Raw genomic sequence first — 20000 nt, 5'->3', positions numbered from 1 at the left:
TATCGTGGCAGTGTAATATCATGACGATTAAATCATCATATCACTCAAGCCTAATACCTATTGTCCGTCGTATTAGAAGATATTATTGTTAATAATGATAATAACGATGATCATTGTATTGCACTTGAAAAAGTGGAAGAAAAATGAAGCGCTGAATGTCAGTACACGAGGATTTAATTTCTCTACTAGTGTCAGAGTTATTCAAATTGAAATGTGTGGATTGAAAGGATCAGAAATGTTCCTGTCAGGAGCGCCGGCTCCGTCAGCACGTGTACAGCGGGTTCTTTAGTTCGCGCTGAACGATGGGAACATATTTTAACAACCGCGGTTTCTCTCGCTGAGGTGCTCTGGGAGCTGTTTGGAACAGAACGTGTGAGAAAGACGCTGAATTTTAACAGCTGATGAATAATTCATGCTTCCTAGTTGGAGAAATTACACCAGCGGAGTCCAAATGTTCGTCTCTCTCTCTCTCTCTCTCTCTCTCTCTCTCTCTCTCTCTGTGTGTGTGTGTGTGTGAGAGACCAGTAGGCAGTCTCAGGGAGAGAACGTGTATGATTGTATTAGATGTGTTGCTGTAGACATGTTTACACTCAGTTGAATAATATACAATAATCTGACAATAAAAACCCTTTATGTTGAAAATGAAATGTGTTGCAGAGACGGTGCGTGACTTATTCTTCTGATCCAGAGCTCTGTGTTACAGATAAAGCCAAAGCAACATAAAGGAGACGTGGAGGATTTTATTATTTCTTCTCTGCTCGTAGTAAATGAAGCCGCAAGACGTGGGCAGGTGTAATACGTTATTGTTTCTATAGTAACAGCTCATTCACAGGGACTTGTACAACACCGGACACTCCACCGATCGTATAAAGGATTTGGTGACGTTTTCTCAAAGTAAGGAGACGTTTATTAGCACTAGCGTGTATGGAAGGAGTCTCCAGTGTCAGCGCTGGGTAACAGTCAGAGGTAAAGCTGTGAGTTTCCCACATCCTCAGCACAGAGGAGTTTACACTTCTTTACTGTTTCTCGCTAACACGCGTAACAAACTGCGATTTTGTCTTAAAGAGAATAAAGAGAGGGCCGGTGAGGGAACGAGTGTTCTCTCTATAGCTGCTGTAACGTCAGTGACTACAGGAACTGACTCGCTTCAGATCCCCTCCAACATAACTATAAACGGATAAAAAGCTATAGGAAAATGATCAACTTTGCTGTAGTAACAGTATCTCCACTGCAGCAAATTGTATCTCACACACACAAACACACACACAGACACACACACATACACATACACACACAGAGAAAGAGATAAAAGAAGGTAAGAGAGAGGCATATCAAGAAAGCAGAGTGAGAGAGATGGAGTGTGTGTGTGAGAGAGAGAGAGAGAGAGAGAGAGAGAGAGAGATCTACTTTATCTCTGGGTTCATTCGGTCAACACTCAGTAGGTGAGATGATGAAATTCAGGAATGAGTTCTACCTCACACACACACACCCACACACACACAGAGAAAACTTCCAAAGCTGCTCCTCCAGGTTGGGTGGAGTGCCCTTACTCTACGGAGTGGAGGAACATTTATTATACTAGAGTATTTTATTTAAACACTGTTCCAGTGCAGTCACACCTCAGTCTCAGGCCGCGTCCCAAATCACATACTAGTGTTCCAGAGGGTAGGCTTTTGTCAGCACAGCATGCTGACTGTGCTAACTTCTGTTGAGAAATGGCTTGGTTCTGCTAAATCACTCCATAGATGTGAATACGTTCCGTTCAGGGTGTACTGTATTCCTGCTTGAACAAACCCGGTATTCCCGGGATAAACTCCGGATCCTCCACCACCCTGAGCACGATAAAGTGCTCACTGATGTATTAATACTGACTCCATAATCTGCAGCTGAAACGGCTTTATTACAGCAAAGTGTTTTATTCCCATGATACATCATGCTTTTAACAGCGATGTGTTGCAGTGATTTTATCATCATCCTCGTTTTCTCTCTCTCTTCACCAGAGACAAATCACAGAGATCCTTCCATAAGTGATGTCATCACTACGCACATTCAGCCATCTGAGATTCATGTCAGGCAAACAGGAGTACAGCTAACAAACAAGAACTATTTCCTGCATCTGCGGTTTCGCAGAGTCGAGTCGTTTTCCTCAAAGACAAAAAAAACCTCAACAAAATCGAGTGTTTTTGGCTGCACCGATCACAAAAAACGTCGGGGTACCCTGTTCCCTGAGAAGGGAACGAGATGTTGCAGTTAGCATAACAATATGTATTTTTGTGCGAAGGTTAAAAGTAATGTCGTTCACGGTGATGTGACGCACATCAAGTGCACGCGTCTGAATCCCGATACCTGCTGCACCACACACATCGGCTAATCTGGACGTCTGTAAAACGTCGGGGTTACGCATGTAACCCTGTTCCCTGAGAAGGGAACGAGACGTTGTATTTAGCATAACAGTATGGGAGCGCCTTGCGCATGACCGGTATCTGAAGCTTGTGTAAAATCATGCCTCTACTAATAGGCCTGCCATGATCAGGTGACGTGGCAATTAAGCGTGTCGCATTATATATATATGGCACCTGTGAACAACGCCGACAGCCTCTATTATCTGAAGCGAAGACGCAATTCACAGGCCTGCCCTTTTATGACAGTGCCATGCAACGTCTCGTTCCCTTCTCAGGGAACAGGGTTACATGTGTCACCCTGACGTTCCCTTTCAAAGGGAACTTCGACGTTGCATTTAGCATAACAGTATGGGAACGGGAATACCCACTCCGTCACACAGAGAGTACAGCCTGTTCAAAAATACCCAAGCCTGAGGGTCACTCCAAGGCACTCAAGCCCGGAGTGGAATGAATATCCAGGCTGTAATAACAAATGAATGTGTGTGGCGTAGACCACCCTGCAGCCGCACACACATCCTGCAAGGATACCCCTTTGGACAAACCCTTCGAGGAGGCGACCGCCCTAGTGGAATGAGCTCTTATGCCCAGAGGCGTGGCGAGACTGCACGCCTCGTAACCCATAGAGATTGCTTCCACTATCCAATTCGAGATACGCTGCTTTGACACAGCATCATCTTTACTGTCGCCGTCAAAGCAGACCAGCAGCTGCTCCGACTTACGCCACTGGCCGGAGCGGTGGACATAGGTACAGAGAGCTCTTACTGGACACAGCAGGTGCATCCTCTCTTGTTCCGGTGTGAGGAACGGCACCACAGGGTGGGCAGCCGATGTAGGCACTTTAGAAATATAATTCGGCCTAGGATACAGGAAGGCCTTGGCTAATCCAGGGGCAAAATCAAGGCAGGAAGGGGCAACAGAGAGAGCTTGTAGATCTCCCACTCGCTTGAGAGATGTCAGGGCCAGTAGGAGTAGGAGCTACCTTTAGAGTCAGAAGCTTCTCAGAGGCTGATTCTAAGGGCTCAAATGGGGCCCCTGACAGACCTTCCAAGACCACAGAAAGGTCCCAGGAAGGTATTCGGGGCCTGCAGATGGGCCTCAGCTGTCACCTGACACCACGCATGAACCTCAAAGTTAGAGGATGTTGCCCCACAGAGGCTCCATCAACAGGGGCATGGCTGGCACAGCTTCCATAGTTCTGGCTGATGGTGATAAATCAGCCCTCCGGCTTTAGACAGTAGATCCCTGCGGATGGGAATCTCCCAAGGAGTGCCGTCGAGCAGGGAAATTATCTCCGAGAACCATATTCGAGCTGGCCAATAAGGTGCTACTAGCAGCAGACGTAGACGGTCTTGGCGAACTCTCGCTAGAACTTGTGGGAGCAGAGCGATCGGGGGGGAAAGCATATAGCCGTGACCTTGGCCATGTGTGCACCATGGTGTCCAGCCCCAATGGTGCGGGAGGAGTGAGGGCGAACCACAGCGGGCAGTGTGTTGTCTCCTCGGAGGCGAACACATCCACTTCCGCTTGTCCGAACCTCCGCCGTATGGACTCCACCACTTGTGGATGGAGCCTCCAACCCCCGGGCCTCAGCCCCTGCCTCGACAGGATGTCTACCCCTACATTCCTGCTGCCCGGACTGTACATTGCACTCACTGACAAGAACTTTCCCTCTGCCCAGAGAAGAATTAGTTGCGCCTGCCTGAACAGGGGGCGTGAACGTAATCCTGAATGGTGCTTGATATATGTGACCACCGCTGTGTTGTCTGACACAACTAGCACATGGTGACCTCTCAACTGTGGAAGAAAGAATTTCAGTGCTAGGAATACAGGCCGCATCTCTAGGTGATTTATATGCCACTTCAGATGAGGGCCGCTCCAAAGACTGTGAGCTGGACAGCCATTTAAGACTGCACCCCAGCCCGTGAGGGACGCGTCTGTCATTACCGTCTTATGCGTCTGTCATTACCGAGGCTAGAAACTGCAGGTACCTCCAAGTACTCTGAGCACATAGGCATCGCTGCGTGACACTGATTACTCTCAGAGGTTTCATCCTCGGATGAAACCCCCGACTTTTCAGCCAGCACTGAAACGGTCTCATGTGCAATAGGCCCAACGGTATGACGTTGGCTGCTGATATTCCTATGTGGAAATATGCATCTTTCAGATCTATCGTCACAAACCAGTCCTCGGACTGAATCTGTGGCACGATAAGTTTGAGCGTCAGCATCTTGAACCTGTATGTCCGAAGATTACGGTTCAGATGATGCAGATCTAAAATTGGCCACATACTTCCATCTTTTTTACGGACCAGGAAATAACAGCTGTAAAAACCTCCCTCCTTAGGGAACGGGGTACAAGTTCTATGGCCCCTTTGTCCAAAAGGGAACTTACTTCCTGCGCTAACATTGGGCTCTGCTCTGTGCTGACAACTGTGGTGAGCACACCTCTGAACCGGGGGGGTCGAGCTCTGAACTGGACCCGGTAACCCTTTTCTATGGTAGACAGTGCTGCCAAATGGTCTTTCAGTGATGTTAGCTATTCCACATTTCACTGGAGGGAAAGCATCAGATTTCCGTCTCCCTGTGACAGCTCGCTGACCAGAGAAGGCTGAAAATGTGGGATGGCCTTGGCCAGGGCAGGCCCTACAGTAGCACTGGGGGCTAACTGCCCTAACAACCTCATGTCTCCTGATACGTCCCTCCATGGCCCATCGGGACCGTTCCTTCCTAGCCTGCTTTGCTTTTATGATCATTCTTAGATCTCCACTCTTAGATTCTTAGATTGTTTGGTCCTCCAGAGAGATAAATCTGTGGCGCGGCACAGCTCTGCCACTGCCTCGGGCCCATTTCCCTCCCCAGTATCGAGCTCCCTCAGCAGGTCTGCTTGGTAGGCCTGCAACACTGCCATTGTATGCAGTGACCCACAAGCAAGACCCGCTGCCACATAGGCTTTACCCACCTTACATGGCTTAGAAGGTAAAGTTGGCCTTACTAAATTACCTGCCATTGATGGAGAGAGGTGGCTTGCAAGCGCCTCCTCCACCTTCGGCATCGCTACATAGCCATGCTGCTCACTCCCCATGACGGCTGAGTAATCAGACATCGCGGGCTAAACATGGCTAGTGTATGGTGTTCTCCAGAAGCGTGATATCTCTTCATGCACTTCTGGAAAAAAGGGGAGTTTTCTGCGGTGTGAGGGAGATTTATATCTATTTTCACTGAAGAGGAAGCGCTCATCCAGCCTGCTACGAGTCACTTCCTCTTCCCCGGGCCAGTCTGTATTCAACTTTTGAACCGCCCTAGTGATCACCTCAAGCAGCTCTTTATACGCTTGACAGCTGCTGTCGGTTTTTGGTGTAATGGCTCCCTCTACCGACTCCTCGGAGTCAGCGAGGGTGTTCTGGCTTTCCATAGGGGAAGGAGGAGTCGCGACGTGAGCTCTAAAGTCAGGCGGAGAGCCGGACCCGGAAGACAGAGCAAGAGATAGAGCAGCGCTTGTCTCCGGCTCCTCTTCTAAATCCATATGAGAACCCCACGACCTTAGCCGGCTGGCTGCCTCGGCAGCGGCCGGCCCAGATCCGCGAGGCCCTGAAACCCAACTCCCTTCGAACGAGAAGAGAGCGAGCCGAGAGCGTAGCTGCCTAATTGTGAAACGTTCACAATGCTGACAGTCAGACCCCCCGAGGGCTGCTGTAGCATGCTCTATGCCCAAACACTTCACGCAGAAAGCGTGTCCATCTCCTCCCGTGATTAAACGGGAGCAAGGCGTAACACACTTCCTGAAATCCCTCTCGCTCATTATTTCCCTCTCTTTTCTTTTTCTAAAAAGGGATAGAAAAGTTTAGAGATTTTGAGAAAATATAGAGTCGAAATGAAGCGTTTTTTGTCACACGTTTTTTGTCTCGCTGAAGATAATAAGGCTGGCGGCGTTGTTCACAGGTGCCATATATATATCATGCGACGCGCTTAAATACCACGTCACCTGATCATGGCAAGCCTATAAGAAGAGGCATGATTTTACACAAGCTTCAGATACCGGTCACGCGCGCAAGGCGCTCCCATACTGTTATGCTAAATGCAACGTCGAAGTTCCCTTTGAAAGGGAACTCCACAAAATCCTGTACGCACTGAAGAGTAACACATTTTTTTATACAACATCATTAGTCTTAGATTACGTGGAGCGTCCGCTTTACCAGTCCCTGTGAACGAGCTGTTACTATGGAAACGATAATGTATTAGAACGAGCGCATTAATATAAACCTGTCTGAACCGACCTCTACAAACACCTTCTGACCAATCAGATTCAAGCGTAAGCAAATATAACAGAGTGCCTCTTGTATGTGACGCGTACTCTCCACTAAGCAGCCTTATATTAAAAAAAACAACCACAAGAAACAACCACACAACATTTGGGAGCTGCTGTTTTAAGTTCTTGGTCCTCAGATCGGTTTCGTGAGTGAGTACAGGAGCGTCTCTTCTATAACGACACGAAGTTTACAGAGTTTATTATAGAAAAACACTCGCCACAAAGCAGGTGGATATAAATATTTATGATTCCTCTTTTGGGCAGGAATGAGAAATCCAGCAATCGGAGAAGACACCGAGAGCTAGCGCAGTCATAAAGCTCGATCGTTTCCCTGTAAACGGCTTTAAAGGGAAGCGCTTACGTGTTTTATTGAAACCCCAGTCTGTGAACGAGGGAATAAACGTTGTTTAAAATGGAGAGTTACCCCTGCTGGTCTCAGTGAGGAATATAATCATCGTTCCGTCACTAACGTGGTGACTATCACGCCTTCAGACAAATACCAACAATGTGTCTGTGGTAAAGGAACGATGGAGCTGGAACTGTTTTTCTTCTTGTGAATTGATCCTTTTCCAGTTTACACACACACACACACACACACACACACACACACATTCACCGTAGCGCACTATGCTAAACCAGAGGCTACGTACTTCCTTCGCTCGTTAGCTACGTTAGCTATGTTAGCTGCGGTGCCGTAGTAAGGAAGTGGAGATGTCGTGCGTGATTAAGCGTTCTGAGTACAAGGAGCATTTCTGACTGAACTGTTCATTAATGACAGATCTCTGATTGACCGTGATGCTTGTTGCCGTGGGAAACGGTCCTCTTTGCTTCATCGTGTCTGATTTGTTAAGCAGTGATGCAAGGTTGTTTTTTTTCCTGAGTGACATCACATCATAAAGGCTTTACTCGTTTATTCTACTTTCATTTACACTGTATACATCATCGAATTATATAGCTGCCTCATTTACATATGTCATAAATATTCATATATCTCACATTAAATATTCATGTTCAGCATAATCTTAAGCATCTTGTTCTCCTCCTTGTTCTCTCTCTCTTCATCAATTCTCACTTCCTCTATCCCTCTCTCGTTCTCATCTTTTCATCACTATCCTTTATCACTCATCCATCTTTGGCATTGCCGTTATCTCTTCTTCACCGACTCGCTTCCTTTTGCTATCGTTCTGTTCATACCTCTAACACTCCTACCTTTATCTGTCTCCCTGTTTTCTTTCATTCCATCCATCATTCTCTCTCTTACTTTATCCTCTTTTTCTACTCTTCTCTCTTTCCTCTCTCTCTCTCCATTCTATCCTTATTCTTATGCTACCTTTCTCCATTTTAATTCCCTCCTTTCTCTGCATCTCTCCATCATCTCTTCCCCTCATTCTATCACCCACCTCTGCTTATCGTTCTCTTCAACTTCTCTTCTGGATCTCTCCTTTATTCTTTCGCTGCCTTTATCTTTCTCCATCTCCCCCACTCCATCCTTCCACTCTCTCTCTCTCTCTCTCTCTCCCTCTCTCTCTCCACCCCAGTGTGTGATGATGGAGAGTTTCTGTGTGCAGACGGACGAGTGTGTGTGTCAGAGAACTGGCTGTGTGATGGTGAAGCAGATTGTCCAGATTCTTCAGACGAGACGCCGTTTCACTGTGAGTTTATCATCATCACACTCATCACACACACACACAAACATCTCATACACCACATCTCTAACTCTTCATACACACACGAAGGACATTGTTTATCGAATCATTTCCATCCATGGTATGGAGGTGTAGAACTCTAAGTTCTTCTAGAAGGTTCTCCTTTAAGAAGGTCTACACCACTGAACTCTTTCTCATGATCTACCAGTCCACAATATCTACTGCGCTGTTCCTCACAGCTGCGTTATGGTGCAGGAACATTATAAAGAACCTGAACAAGCTAAAAAAGAAGTGTGTCAGGAAGGAAGGGTCAGGAAGAGGATGAGTCTGGAAGAGGAAGAGTCTGGTAGGAAGCCTGACCTCTACAGAGGCTCTAATGTGTAGAATGATGATGATGGAGAAACTGGAGCAGGTTCTAGCCAGCATCAGTTCCTCCACTATAAATCACACTGGAACATCTCAGGAGCTTTTGGGCCAGCAGTCGTGTGGGTAAACGTTAGAGAGGTTACTCTTAGTCCTGCTGTATGACTTTTTCAGAATGACAACTCTAATGGATTTCTATCTATTACCTGTTCATTTCTAACATGATCAAATGCCTTACTGTTGCTCTGCCGTCATTCCATCTGCACCCCGAAAAATCCCCATGAATTACGCTCGCCAGTCTGTGAGGAGGTGTAGAGAGAAAATGTTCCTTCTTTCATTCTTTCAGCCTCATTAAACACATCTTCCTGGAAAACAACAACAACAACAGTCTCAGATTAAAGACAACGCGGAGTCAGGAGGGGACGAGAGTGAAGAGCGTGATGTTTATTAACAGTCATTTCATTCCAACCAACAAAACAGAGGAAAGGAAAAGAGGACGAGAAGATGAGAGATGCAACTCGCTCCTGCACAAACGTTTCACTGGTTTAATCCGAACGCTTTCAGCTATTTATGTCTTTACGGCTCAGCACATCACCTTTCCTCTCGGCGTATAACGAAAACATGATCAATAACGGCCAGGTGCAACATTCTGTATAAATGATGTTCAGAAAAAGATCTCGCAGCAAAGAAGAAAAAACATTTATACAAATATTTTATAGTACAAATTTTTCTTTCATTATTTTGGGTGTTTTTGAGATTAGGTTATCATACCTTGAAAATTTCAAACTGTAATACCCGTGGCACAGAGAGGGGTGGAGAGAGCTGATAGTGTTTTTGTGTCTGCACGCAGGAGGGCGAAGTTTCATTGCTCACTCCGTAGGCAGCATCAAGAACAAAGATAAAGTGAGGTGAAGTGTGTGTGTGTGTGTGTGTGTGCGCGTGTGCAGTTCGGTTGATTGAAGACCCACTGGGCTGCCGCATTTTCAATCTAAAAACAAAATGTTCATTGCTGTGTAAATGTATTTGCCCCCTTCATGATCTTCCCAGATACATCCTTATTTGTCGCACTGTGTGGTATAAATAGTAGACAAGGTGAAGCTGAGCAAATAAAAAATCACAGTTTTTAAGTTGTTTAATTTATTAAAGGCACACCAATATCGCCAGTGTGAAAAGGTTAATAACTGGTTCCATGACCTTTAGCAGCAATATCTGCAGCCAAACCCTCCCTGTAATATCACATAAGTCTTCTACAATGCTCTGGAGGAACATTGGTAGGATTTGTGAGTGTGAGCTGCTCATATCGGGTCCAGCCACAGCGTCTCTATGGGGTTCGACACAGGGGTTCTTATCGGGCCGTTTTTCAGCCGTTCACACGTGCACTTGCCTTCATGTTTAGGATCGTTGTCTTGTTGCATAAGTAAATTATGTTTCAGCTTCAGCTTTACACTTTTCGTATATACACATGAAAATTCACACCCTTCAAAAATGTCTGTTTACCGAGGCATCAAAGCGTCTCCATGCCATCATTCTACCGCCATCGTGCTTCACTGTTCTCACGGGATTCTGACTGTGAAATGCTGTATTTTGTCCTGCGTCCCACACTTTTGGAACGTTATCACAGGAGAGACGAGGAACGAAGTTTCCTTTACTTAGCAGCGTTTCGTTCCACCTTACTATTCTCACATGAATCCTATTTCTGCACACTGACATTAACTGAAGTGAGAGAGGTCTGCAGTTCTTTGGATCTAGTTCTTGGATATTTCGTGGCCACTTCTCATAAGATTCAGCACTGTTATTCTTCTCCATTCTTCTCTCTGTAAGTCTTCTGCATCGGGAAAGTGCTGGTTATAATTTGTGCCTTAGGTACATTTAAAAAAGAACCTAACATTTATATTCACACCTTTCCCTTTGACTAAAAATACATAATTACCAGCTCTGTGTGTGTGTGTGTGTGTGTGTGTGTGTGTGTGTGTGTGTGTGTGTGTGTGTGTGTGTGTTTGTTTGTGACTTTGTGCGTGAAGCCTTGTCAAGCCCAGTCTCGGAGAAATCCACTTCCTGTTGGAGGACGTGTCAAGCAGTGAAAATTGATGATTAAAATTGATGATTAAACTTTGAGGACTCCTCCAGCAGGCGCCCAATCAGGAGCAAATTTAAAAAAGCGCACACACTCTATTTAAATGAGCTTCTCCCTGCAATTAACACGGTGCATTTAAATGGGGGCGCTGAATCGTGAAACAAGAACAGACTCGTTATTACAATTCAGACTCGTTAAGCTTGATTGTAATCGCAACAGCAGAGGACACACAAATCAATTCTGATGCTGTGACACGTTAATTAGCTTTTTAGGGAAAACAGAAAAACATTTTATATGGATAATAAGAATACAAATTATAATTGTTGTTATTATTATTAATATTATTAATAATAATAATAATACTCACTATGTTTTCCTCTAAATTCTGAACCTGAATAAGGAACGTATTGCCCTTAAATTAAGTAGGTATCATCTTCAGTAGGCTGAAAGCTCCCAGAAATGCCACTTGCATAACTGGGTGTAATGAAACATTCTTGATAACTATATAGTGTGTGTTGAATACCACCGTATTAAACCGTATAGCTGATTATTATTATTATTATTATTATTGTTATTATTATTGTTATTATTATGAGTGTGTAACAGAATGCTAATGTTTTTTGCATGACCTCCTACTTCTCAGTGGGGTTTTACACCCAGCTGCCAAACAGTGTACCACAAACACCAAACAGATGGTTCAGATCACTCAAGCAAATGCGATCCCAGCCTTCCCGACACTACTGAGATGCTTTAATGGGGACTTCTGTAGAGCCATCAGAGCAAAACCTACAGTAAAGTACACTCTGTACGTCAGTGTGAAGAGTTTCACTGCACAAAGATCTCTAAATGTCAACTACAGTCTGCACAGTGTGAGCGAGGTGCTGATGACCATGTGGGGACTCGCAGAAAAAGCTCTGAAGTACTCTCAGTGAGAATGACAGAAGGAGAAATAAATGAGAGAGAGATGGAGAGAAATGTTAGAAAGGCTCACGGTGTAAAGATGTTGAATGTCCCGAACACCTCGTATTTAACAGCCATAAGTTTCACCATGTTCTCAAGACGGACTGAAAAATTTCTCCACTATCATCATGATATTGGGACTAGTGCAGGATAGTGGGATTAGTGCGGGATTAGTGTAGGATAGTGAGATTAGTGTGGGATTAGTGCAGGATAGTGGGATTAGTGCAGGATAGTGGGATTAGTGTAGGATAGTGGGATTAGTGTTGGATGGTCGGATGGTGGGATTAGTGTCAGATGGTGGGACTAGTGTCAGGTGGTGGGACTAGTGTCGGATGGTTGGATGGTGGGACTAGTGTCAGGTGGTGGGACTAGTGTCGGATGGTTGGATGGTGGGACTAGTGTCAGGTGGTGGGACTAGTATCGGGTGGTGGGATTAGTGTAGGATAGTGGGATTAGTGCAGGGTGGTGGGATTAGTGTGGGATTAGTGCATTATAGTGGGATTAGTATAGGATAGTGGGATTAGTGTAGGATAGTGGGATTAGTGTCAGATGGTTGGATGGTGGGATTAGTGTCGGATGGTGGGACTAGTGCTGGATGGTTGGACTAGTGTAGGATAGTGGGATTAGTGCAGGATGGTGGGATTAGTGTAGGATATTGGGATTAGTGCAGGATGGTGGGAGTAGCGGCGGATGGTGGGACTAGTGCAGCATGGTGGGATTAGTGTCGGATGGTGGGAGTAGTGTAGGATGGTGGGATTAGTGCCGGATGGTGGGAGTAGTGTAGGATGGTGGGATTAGTGTAGGATAGTGGGATAAGTGCAGGATGGTGGGATTGGTGTAGGATAGTGGGATAAGTGCAGGATGGTGGGATTAGTGTAGGATATTGGGATTAGTGCAGGATGGTGGGATTAGTGTCGGATGGTGGGATTAGTGTCGGATGGTGGGATTAGTGTCGGATGGTGGGAGTAGTGTAGGATATTGGGATTAGTGCAGGATGGTGGGATTAGTGTCGGATGGTGGGATTAGTGTCGGATGGTGGGATTAGTGTCGGATGGTGGGAGTAGTGTCGGATGGTGGGATTAGTGTCGGATGGTGGGAGTAGTGTAGGATATTGGGATTAGTGCAGGATGGTGGGATTAGTGTCGGATGGTGGGATTAGTGTCGGATGGTGGGATTAGTGTCGGATGGTGGGATTAGTGTCGGATGGTGGGAGTAGTGTAGGATGGTGGGAGTAGTGTCGGATGGTGGGATTAGTGTCGGATGGTGGGAGTAGTATAGGATATTGGGATTAGTGTCGGATGGTGGGATTAGTGTCGGATGGTGGGAGTAGTGTCGGATGGTGGGATTAGTGTCGGATGGTGGGATTAGTGTAGGATATTGGGATTAGTGCAGGATGGTGGGATTAGTGTCGGATGGTGGGATTAGTGTCGGATGGTGGGAGTAGTGTCGGATGGTGGGATTAGTGTCGGATGGTGGGAGTAGTGTCGGATGGTGGGACTAGCGTCGGATGGTGGGACTAGCGTCGGATGGTGGGATTAGTGTAGGATAGTGGGACTAGTGTCGGATGGTGGGACTAGCGTCGGATGGTGGGATTAGTGTAGGATATTGGGATTAGTGCAGGATGGTGGGATTAGTGTCGGATGGTGGGAGTAGTGTCGGATGGTGGGATTAGTGTCGGATGGTGGGAGTAGTGTCGGATGGTGGGACTAGTGTCGGATGGTGGGACTAGCGTCGGATGGTGGGATTAGTGTAGGATAGTGGGACTAGTGTCGGATGACTAGGGTCGGATGGTGGGACTAGTGTAGGATGGTGAGATAACTGAAAGATAACTGTTTAAAAAGTAAGGAACAGGATGATGGGTGAATGAGAACAGTGAAGTTATGGAGGAATGCTCTAGAAAAGATGTTGTTTTAGTGCAGATATTGCCAGTTGATCTAATGTGGAGCTAATTCCACATCATACTGTGTAAGGAGTTTAAACAGGAAGTGATGTTTGTGGTCCCGAGGAGGGTCACGAGGGCAGAGGTTACACACAGGTCATTAAACAATCAGAAGGAGCTCAACACACTGCACTGGACAGTGACAGCAGCTTTTCAGTGTTTTACTCTCAATACGTAACCAAAAATAAAACGTGTCTCTGAGGAGGATGCATTTCTGCTGAAAATTAATCAGCCTCACCTGCTGTGACGCCTCATGCTAACTCCCTGATTCTCCTCCTTTTATTTCTGCCAAATATGGACAAACATTCCTTGTTATCAACCTGACAAAGCCCTGCATTGTAATTATGTTTACAGCTATTATTTACGTCCAGTCAGCAGCGTGGTTTTTCCCCTCACCTGCTGCTTTGTGTTTGTGCAGTTCCACACACTGCCCAGGCCCCCAGCAGACACACATATATTTATTCCAAATTGACTGAAAAAGGCTTTCAAATTTTTTGCTGTTTTATTTTATTGAGTTATAGTCGAGTTTGCTTGTATAAAATTCTTTCAGACAATATTATCCGTTATCTGAGGTTTTAGCTCCTTAAAACTGTCCCGTCATCGCAAGCCAGCGACTCCATTTCCCAGAATACTTCACTAACTACGAACATGGCCGAAGACAACTACACTTCCCACACACTCACACGAACATGTTCACCTTCTCCGGTGTTCTAATTAGAGACACCTGTTCCATGAGAGACTCACACACACACACACACACACACACACAACAAATTGTGATGTATATGCTCAGTTGTATTTTGTATCTGGCGTTACCAAGCCTCGTTACCAAGTAGTGATGGGAAGTTCGGATCATTTTACTGACTCTGATCTTTGAATCTCGTTCCGCAAAATGAACAAATCTTTTTTTCAAGTCATTTTGTTCACTTCAGCAGAATATAATTAAACTATAATTAAAGTGTATTATGGGCTTCAGACTATCTGCTCAAGTCTCTCTCTCTCTCTCTCTCTGCCTCTCTCTCTCTCTCTCTCTCTCTCTCTCTCTCTCTGTCTGTCTCTCTCGCTCTCTTTTGGGGTGTGTCCGGAAACAATTCACTCTCCAAGACAACCCGTTGTTCCCGAGTCATAGTAACGATTCGTTCATTTTGAATGACACATCGCTTACCAAGCCTCGTTACCGTGCTTGTATTTATGGTTTTGACTTTGTTGACGGTCCTGGACTTGTCTCTGGCCTGGTCTCTGGAATTGTCTCTGGCCTGGTCTCTGGCCTGGTCTCTGGAATTGTCTCTGGCCTGGTCTCTGGAATTGTCTCTGGCCTGGTCTCTGGACTTGTCTCTAGCCTGGTCTCTGGACTTGTCTCTGGACTTGTCTCTGGCCTGGTCTCTGGAATTGTCTCTGGCCTTGTCTCTGGACTTGTCTCTGGCCTGGTCTCTGGAATTGTCTCTGGCCTGGTCTCTGGCCAGGTCTCTGGCCTGGTCTCTGGAATTGTCTCTGGCCTGGTCTCTGGAATTGTCTCTGGCCTGGTCTCTGGACTTGTCTCTAGCCTGGTCTCTGGAATTGTCTCTGGCCTGGTCTCTGGACTTGTCTCTGGCCTGGTCTCTGGAATTGTCTCTGGCCTGGTCTCTGGAATTGTCTCTGGCCTGGTCTCTGGACTTGTCTCTGGCCTGGTCTCTGGACTTGTCTCTGGCCTGGTCTCTGGACTTGTCTCTGGACTTGTCTCTGGCCTAGTCTCTGGAATTGTCTCTGGACTTGTCTCTGGACTTGTCTCTGGCCTGGTCTCTGGAATTGTCTCTGGCCTGGTCTCTGGCCAGGTCTCTGGCCTGGTCTCTGGAATTGTCTCTGGCCAGGTCTCTGGCCTGGTCTCTGGAATTGTCTCTGGCCTGGTCTCTGGAATTGTCTCTGGCCTGGTCTCTGGCCAGGTCTCTGGCCTGGTCTCTGGAATTGTCTCTGGCCTGGTCTCTGGCCTTGTCTCTGGCCTGGTCTCTGGAATTGTCTCTGGCCTGGTCTCTGGAATTGTCTCTGGCCTGGTCTCTTTGCCTTGTCTCTTTGCCTTGCCCAGTTTGGAATGTTTGCCTGATCGACTGAGCCTTGCCTGTCTGTGTATTTATTTCTGTATGAGTCTTTGGACTTGTTATATTACTAAACTGCCACACCTGCACTTGCTTCCTTCTGTGCCTCCATTACGTGACAAAATATTATATCATTGACTCTTAATAGCGAACTACACACTCGTACACAATTTTTTTTTAATTAACTGAAACATTATTAAGCATTATTATTGACTTATATACTCTTATTGTAGCAGCTTTTGGTGGAAGTCTGAACTTGCTGATATTAAAAGTCAGTATATGATCCAATGTTCTGTTTTATGGTTTCTTCTGGGGTTTTTTTTTCGCTCTGCAGATGTCTGAGGTGGTGTTATTTCCACCAGTATAACACCTGTGGCGATCTGCCAAATCACAGCCGCTATCTATCACACATGCTCTTTTGCTTAAAATCGCATTCATAGAGGAATATAAAAACGAAATTTTCACCCTCTTGTTTGTCTGAACTTTTAACACCACGCGTATCACAGCTAAGCTTCCACAAAACAAAATGCCACACGGTTTTAAATCAGGATTTCACACGAGCGTTTCTGTGCGAATTAAACAGATGTTTGTGTTTGTTAAAATTAGATAGTTAAATGATTCACAGACTTTTCTTCATAAGAAGAACAGAAACACTGTTTTTGTTAAATGATATCCCTCTAACAAGAGCTGTGGGTCATCCTGCACTGAGGACTGGGGATGATGAAGGGACACTCGGACTGTGGGTCGTATTCAGAGTCCAAACGTTACGTCAGTGTCTCCGTGAGGAAAGTTCTGGATTGTGATTGGGTCAGAAGGTGTTGATGAATTTTCTATAGCAGCAGCTCTGACAGTCGCGCAGGTTTATATGAATGCGCTCGTTCTAACATACAGCCGCTATAATGAAGTGAGAACAGGAACTAAATAAATGTAACTAAATACGGATAAAAAAAACATGATTCTTTAATTAGATGAACTAACAAAACAAATAATCTAACAAAAAAAAACAACAGAAAGTCTTAAATTCAATTAGTACTGTAAAGGAATAAATTAAATAACCATCCAATAGATCAAATAAGTCAACATTTTTCTTTCTTCTTGAGTGCTGAGGGTCTGTCAGACGATTTATCAAGTGAAGTGCACGTCTGTTCTGTTTCGCACCTCCCACTGAGCTTTAATAGCTGTGACTGCACACATCATCAGCTGCCTGCCTCACTGACATGAAAGATTTATGTTTTTTCCCAGCCACATTATTTGTCATGCGACGACAACAATGTGGCTTCTTGGTTTCTGAGTTTCATTTCTGAATGATGTATGGTTCTCCAGAAAGAGGAGCGTATTGCTTCATATGGACGTTATAGATACTGTTCTTCTTCTTCTGGTTGAAGTCACCAACATGGCGCCAAACAATAATTTACTCAAAACTACTGTTATAGCAAAACACTGTCGCCGGAACACGTTATACATTTACTTATAGATTTCTAAATAGCTAGTCAGCTTGGTAATTCGCTTCTGTGATTTAATCGAATAAATTATATCTAATTAAAGCAACAATTCCCAAGATATAATCTCCCCAGCAGGTCCTGGCTCTGCCCTGAGGTCTCCATCCACTGGGACGTGTCTGATACAGCTCTGTCAGGAACCAACCGGTCCCTACAGTAAAGTGCTCAAACCACCTCAACTGGCTCCTTGTAATTAAAAGTTTGTTGGTCCAAATCTCCAGAACAGGTGGCATTTCTACAGCTCTGCCCTTTGGATCCGTTTAGCAGCACATATCTCGATTCACTTTCGAGGTGGAGTCAGACCACCTCGCTCTGAAGAGCTCCAAACCGAGCGCGCGTGCCGTGATCTAACCTGCCTAAAGAACCGCGCAGAGAAGCAGAGCACACCAGAGTTATGTGTTGAGCGACATATCGTGACTGTGGTCTCCTACAACACACCCCAATCAGAGCATCGTGTTTCGGCGGGGTTGATCAGCTCGGACTGGTCGGTTCCATCATGGCAAGAAGTTTTTCTGCAGTTTAAAATTTGACGGTTTAAACGTAGGTCTGAAAGGGTTCATATTCTACAGAACCCCCCCCCCCCCCCCCCCCCCCCCGAATAAATTGCAGTAGAGATCCAGTGGGTGCTAAAAAGCTGTTGTGAAAGTGTGAAATCGCACTGTCCGTGGTGTGGAAGCTGCACTGTCCAGCTGGCAGGACCATTATCCTTGCAAAGCTGGGAGGGAACTTGAGCATGCACTTAATTAGACGCTTAATTATCAGTGGGACCGACTGGGTTATTTCTACACAACAATATGTGTGTTAAGTGTGAGAGACAGCTCGTAATTTGGAGTTGCTAGGCAGCCAATTTGCATTAGGCTCTCCGCAGTGCACATTTATGCAGCTGTCTCGCACCACACGGAGACGAGAAAGTAAAATCTGTCAGTGTGAAAAATCCAAACTGCCAATACACATCACGTATTCCTCAACCGTTAATACGTGCACATAATTAATACATAAATCATAAATCATACGTTTTACTTAACGCTGTGTTGGAGTTCGTGACTGGATACGACAAGTAGGCAGTTCGTTAGTAAAGTCTAAACTAAAGCTTTATTACGAGCGTGAGCGTGAGTAAGGAAAAAAAAGTATCACAAATTGGTAAATTAATGAATTCGCATCCAATCGTTAGATTCTGTAGAGCAGCTGGCTTGTTAGTAAACTACATTTTACTTTAAATGTCAGTCTTTTCCGAAAGCGAAATGCACGGTGACGCTCGTACACTTCTCCGGTTTGAGTCTCACGCGTACTCAAATGTCTTAAATGGAACTTTTGAGACGGACGTCATTAAGACGTGACGCAAAACGGTGCGTTAATAAGGTCTCGGACCCTGCGTCCGACTGTTACTCCTGAAATACACATCAAATCAAGCTAAATGAGACGGAACGCTGAATGAATAACTGCTAGGAATATTAAAACCTGCAGTTCGTGGTTCGGAGAAGGAAACAGGAGGCGTGTTTTGTGATCTTTTTTGAACACTTATTCCTTTGATCCGGATAATCGATCTCTTTGTCCGTTAACTGTGTTTTTATTGACTGATAAGCTAATGAAGCGCTAGGGGAGCTGCTGCGTTTTGTTACTCTGATACACCGCTGAAAACATTGGTCCATTGTGTTTTAGTGGAAAAGCTCGAGTCGGAGATCTTTATGAGCTATAGGGTGAAGTCAGGGGTGCGCAGAGAGAGAAAAAAACGACCGAGCCGACGTGACATTTTAAGCACGTTTCCGTTCCATTAGAATCTGTTAATCATCTGGCTTGTGAAACTGTTTTAAAAGTTGAACGTGTTAAGCGCATTGAAAAGTAGCATGCAGCGCTGAACGAGGGGAACTCTAGTTAACACTCTGTTGAGCAGTCAGCTCATTAGTACACGGTTTAAGCGTGACTCTCGGTGCTTACTGAAGCGAAACGCATCGAGAGCTAACACGAAATGGTGCTAAGATTCCCACGTACGTGTACACAGGTGCAGCTCCAGGTCCAGAGAGAGCGACCCGAGAGCGATCCTGATATTTTTACACACGTTCTGTTTGAGGAAAGTGGGACGGACCTCCGTTCACTCGACGCTCCTCTCGAGACCTTTCGTAAATAAGACAGGAGAGAGAGAAACCGCGGGGGATCCGTCTGGGGGATCTGAGCGAGAGAGAGGAAACGAGGGACTTGTTAAAGAACAGCGATCTCCCTCTGATACCTCATTAATATCAGAATCAATACAGCGGGCTGGTACGTGACTTTTCTCCCCTGCGGTTCTCATACCTGCAAGCTAGTTGCTTTTTGGCGAAATTCGCCATTTTGAATCAAAATATGTCATTTACGTGAATCGTGTAGATCCAAAGAGGGCTTTTTTTTGGTGTGGGGGTGAAACTGGAAGCACAATAAGGGCCCGTTCTTTTATTCGTTATATTCACTGTAGACGCGGTCATGCTGTGCGACGCGCTCGTTTTTTCGAGATGGAAAATCCCACTTTTTTTTTTTCTTCAGAATTCTGCAAGTGCACCGCAGGTCATGTGACAAGAACCAACCAATCAGCTTCACCCTTTCTCTTTGTCCACTCTGAAACAGGCTTTGAATCTGACGGAGCGGTTGGATTAGTCGGTGAAATTCTCCGTGTTTTCCCCATGATTGAAGAGTGGGTGCACCCAAACACCATGTTTTCTGTCTCTCTTCTAAATAAATACACCTAGTAGCAGAGCTTCTGCAAGGGATTTGA

The 20000-nt window shown here is 45.5% G+C and overlaps 1 protein-coding gene across 1 annotated transcript in view; it reads left to right on the top strand.

Moving 5' to 3' along the window:
* Positions 1–20000, top strand: part of LOC108259480 (low-density lipoprotein receptor-related protein 1B) — a 217853-nt gene that overhangs the window by 17013 nt on the left and 180840 nt on the right. The window contains exon 2 of the mRNA XM_053676680.1: positions 8246–8359. Coding sequence (XP_053532655.1) covers positions 8246–8359 — 114 coding nt within the window. The remainder of the gene's footprint in view (positions 1–8245; positions 8360–20000) is intronic.

This window comes from Ictalurus punctatus, chromosome 27, assembly GCF_001660625.3.
Source record: "Ictalurus punctatus breed USDA103 chromosome 27, Coco_2.0, whole genome shotgun sequence".
Taxonomy (NCBI): Eukaryota; Metazoa; Chordata; class Actinopteri; order Siluriformes; family Ictaluridae; genus Ictalurus; species Ictalurus punctatus.
This window is presented reverse-complemented; position numbering and strand designations above follow the sequence as displayed.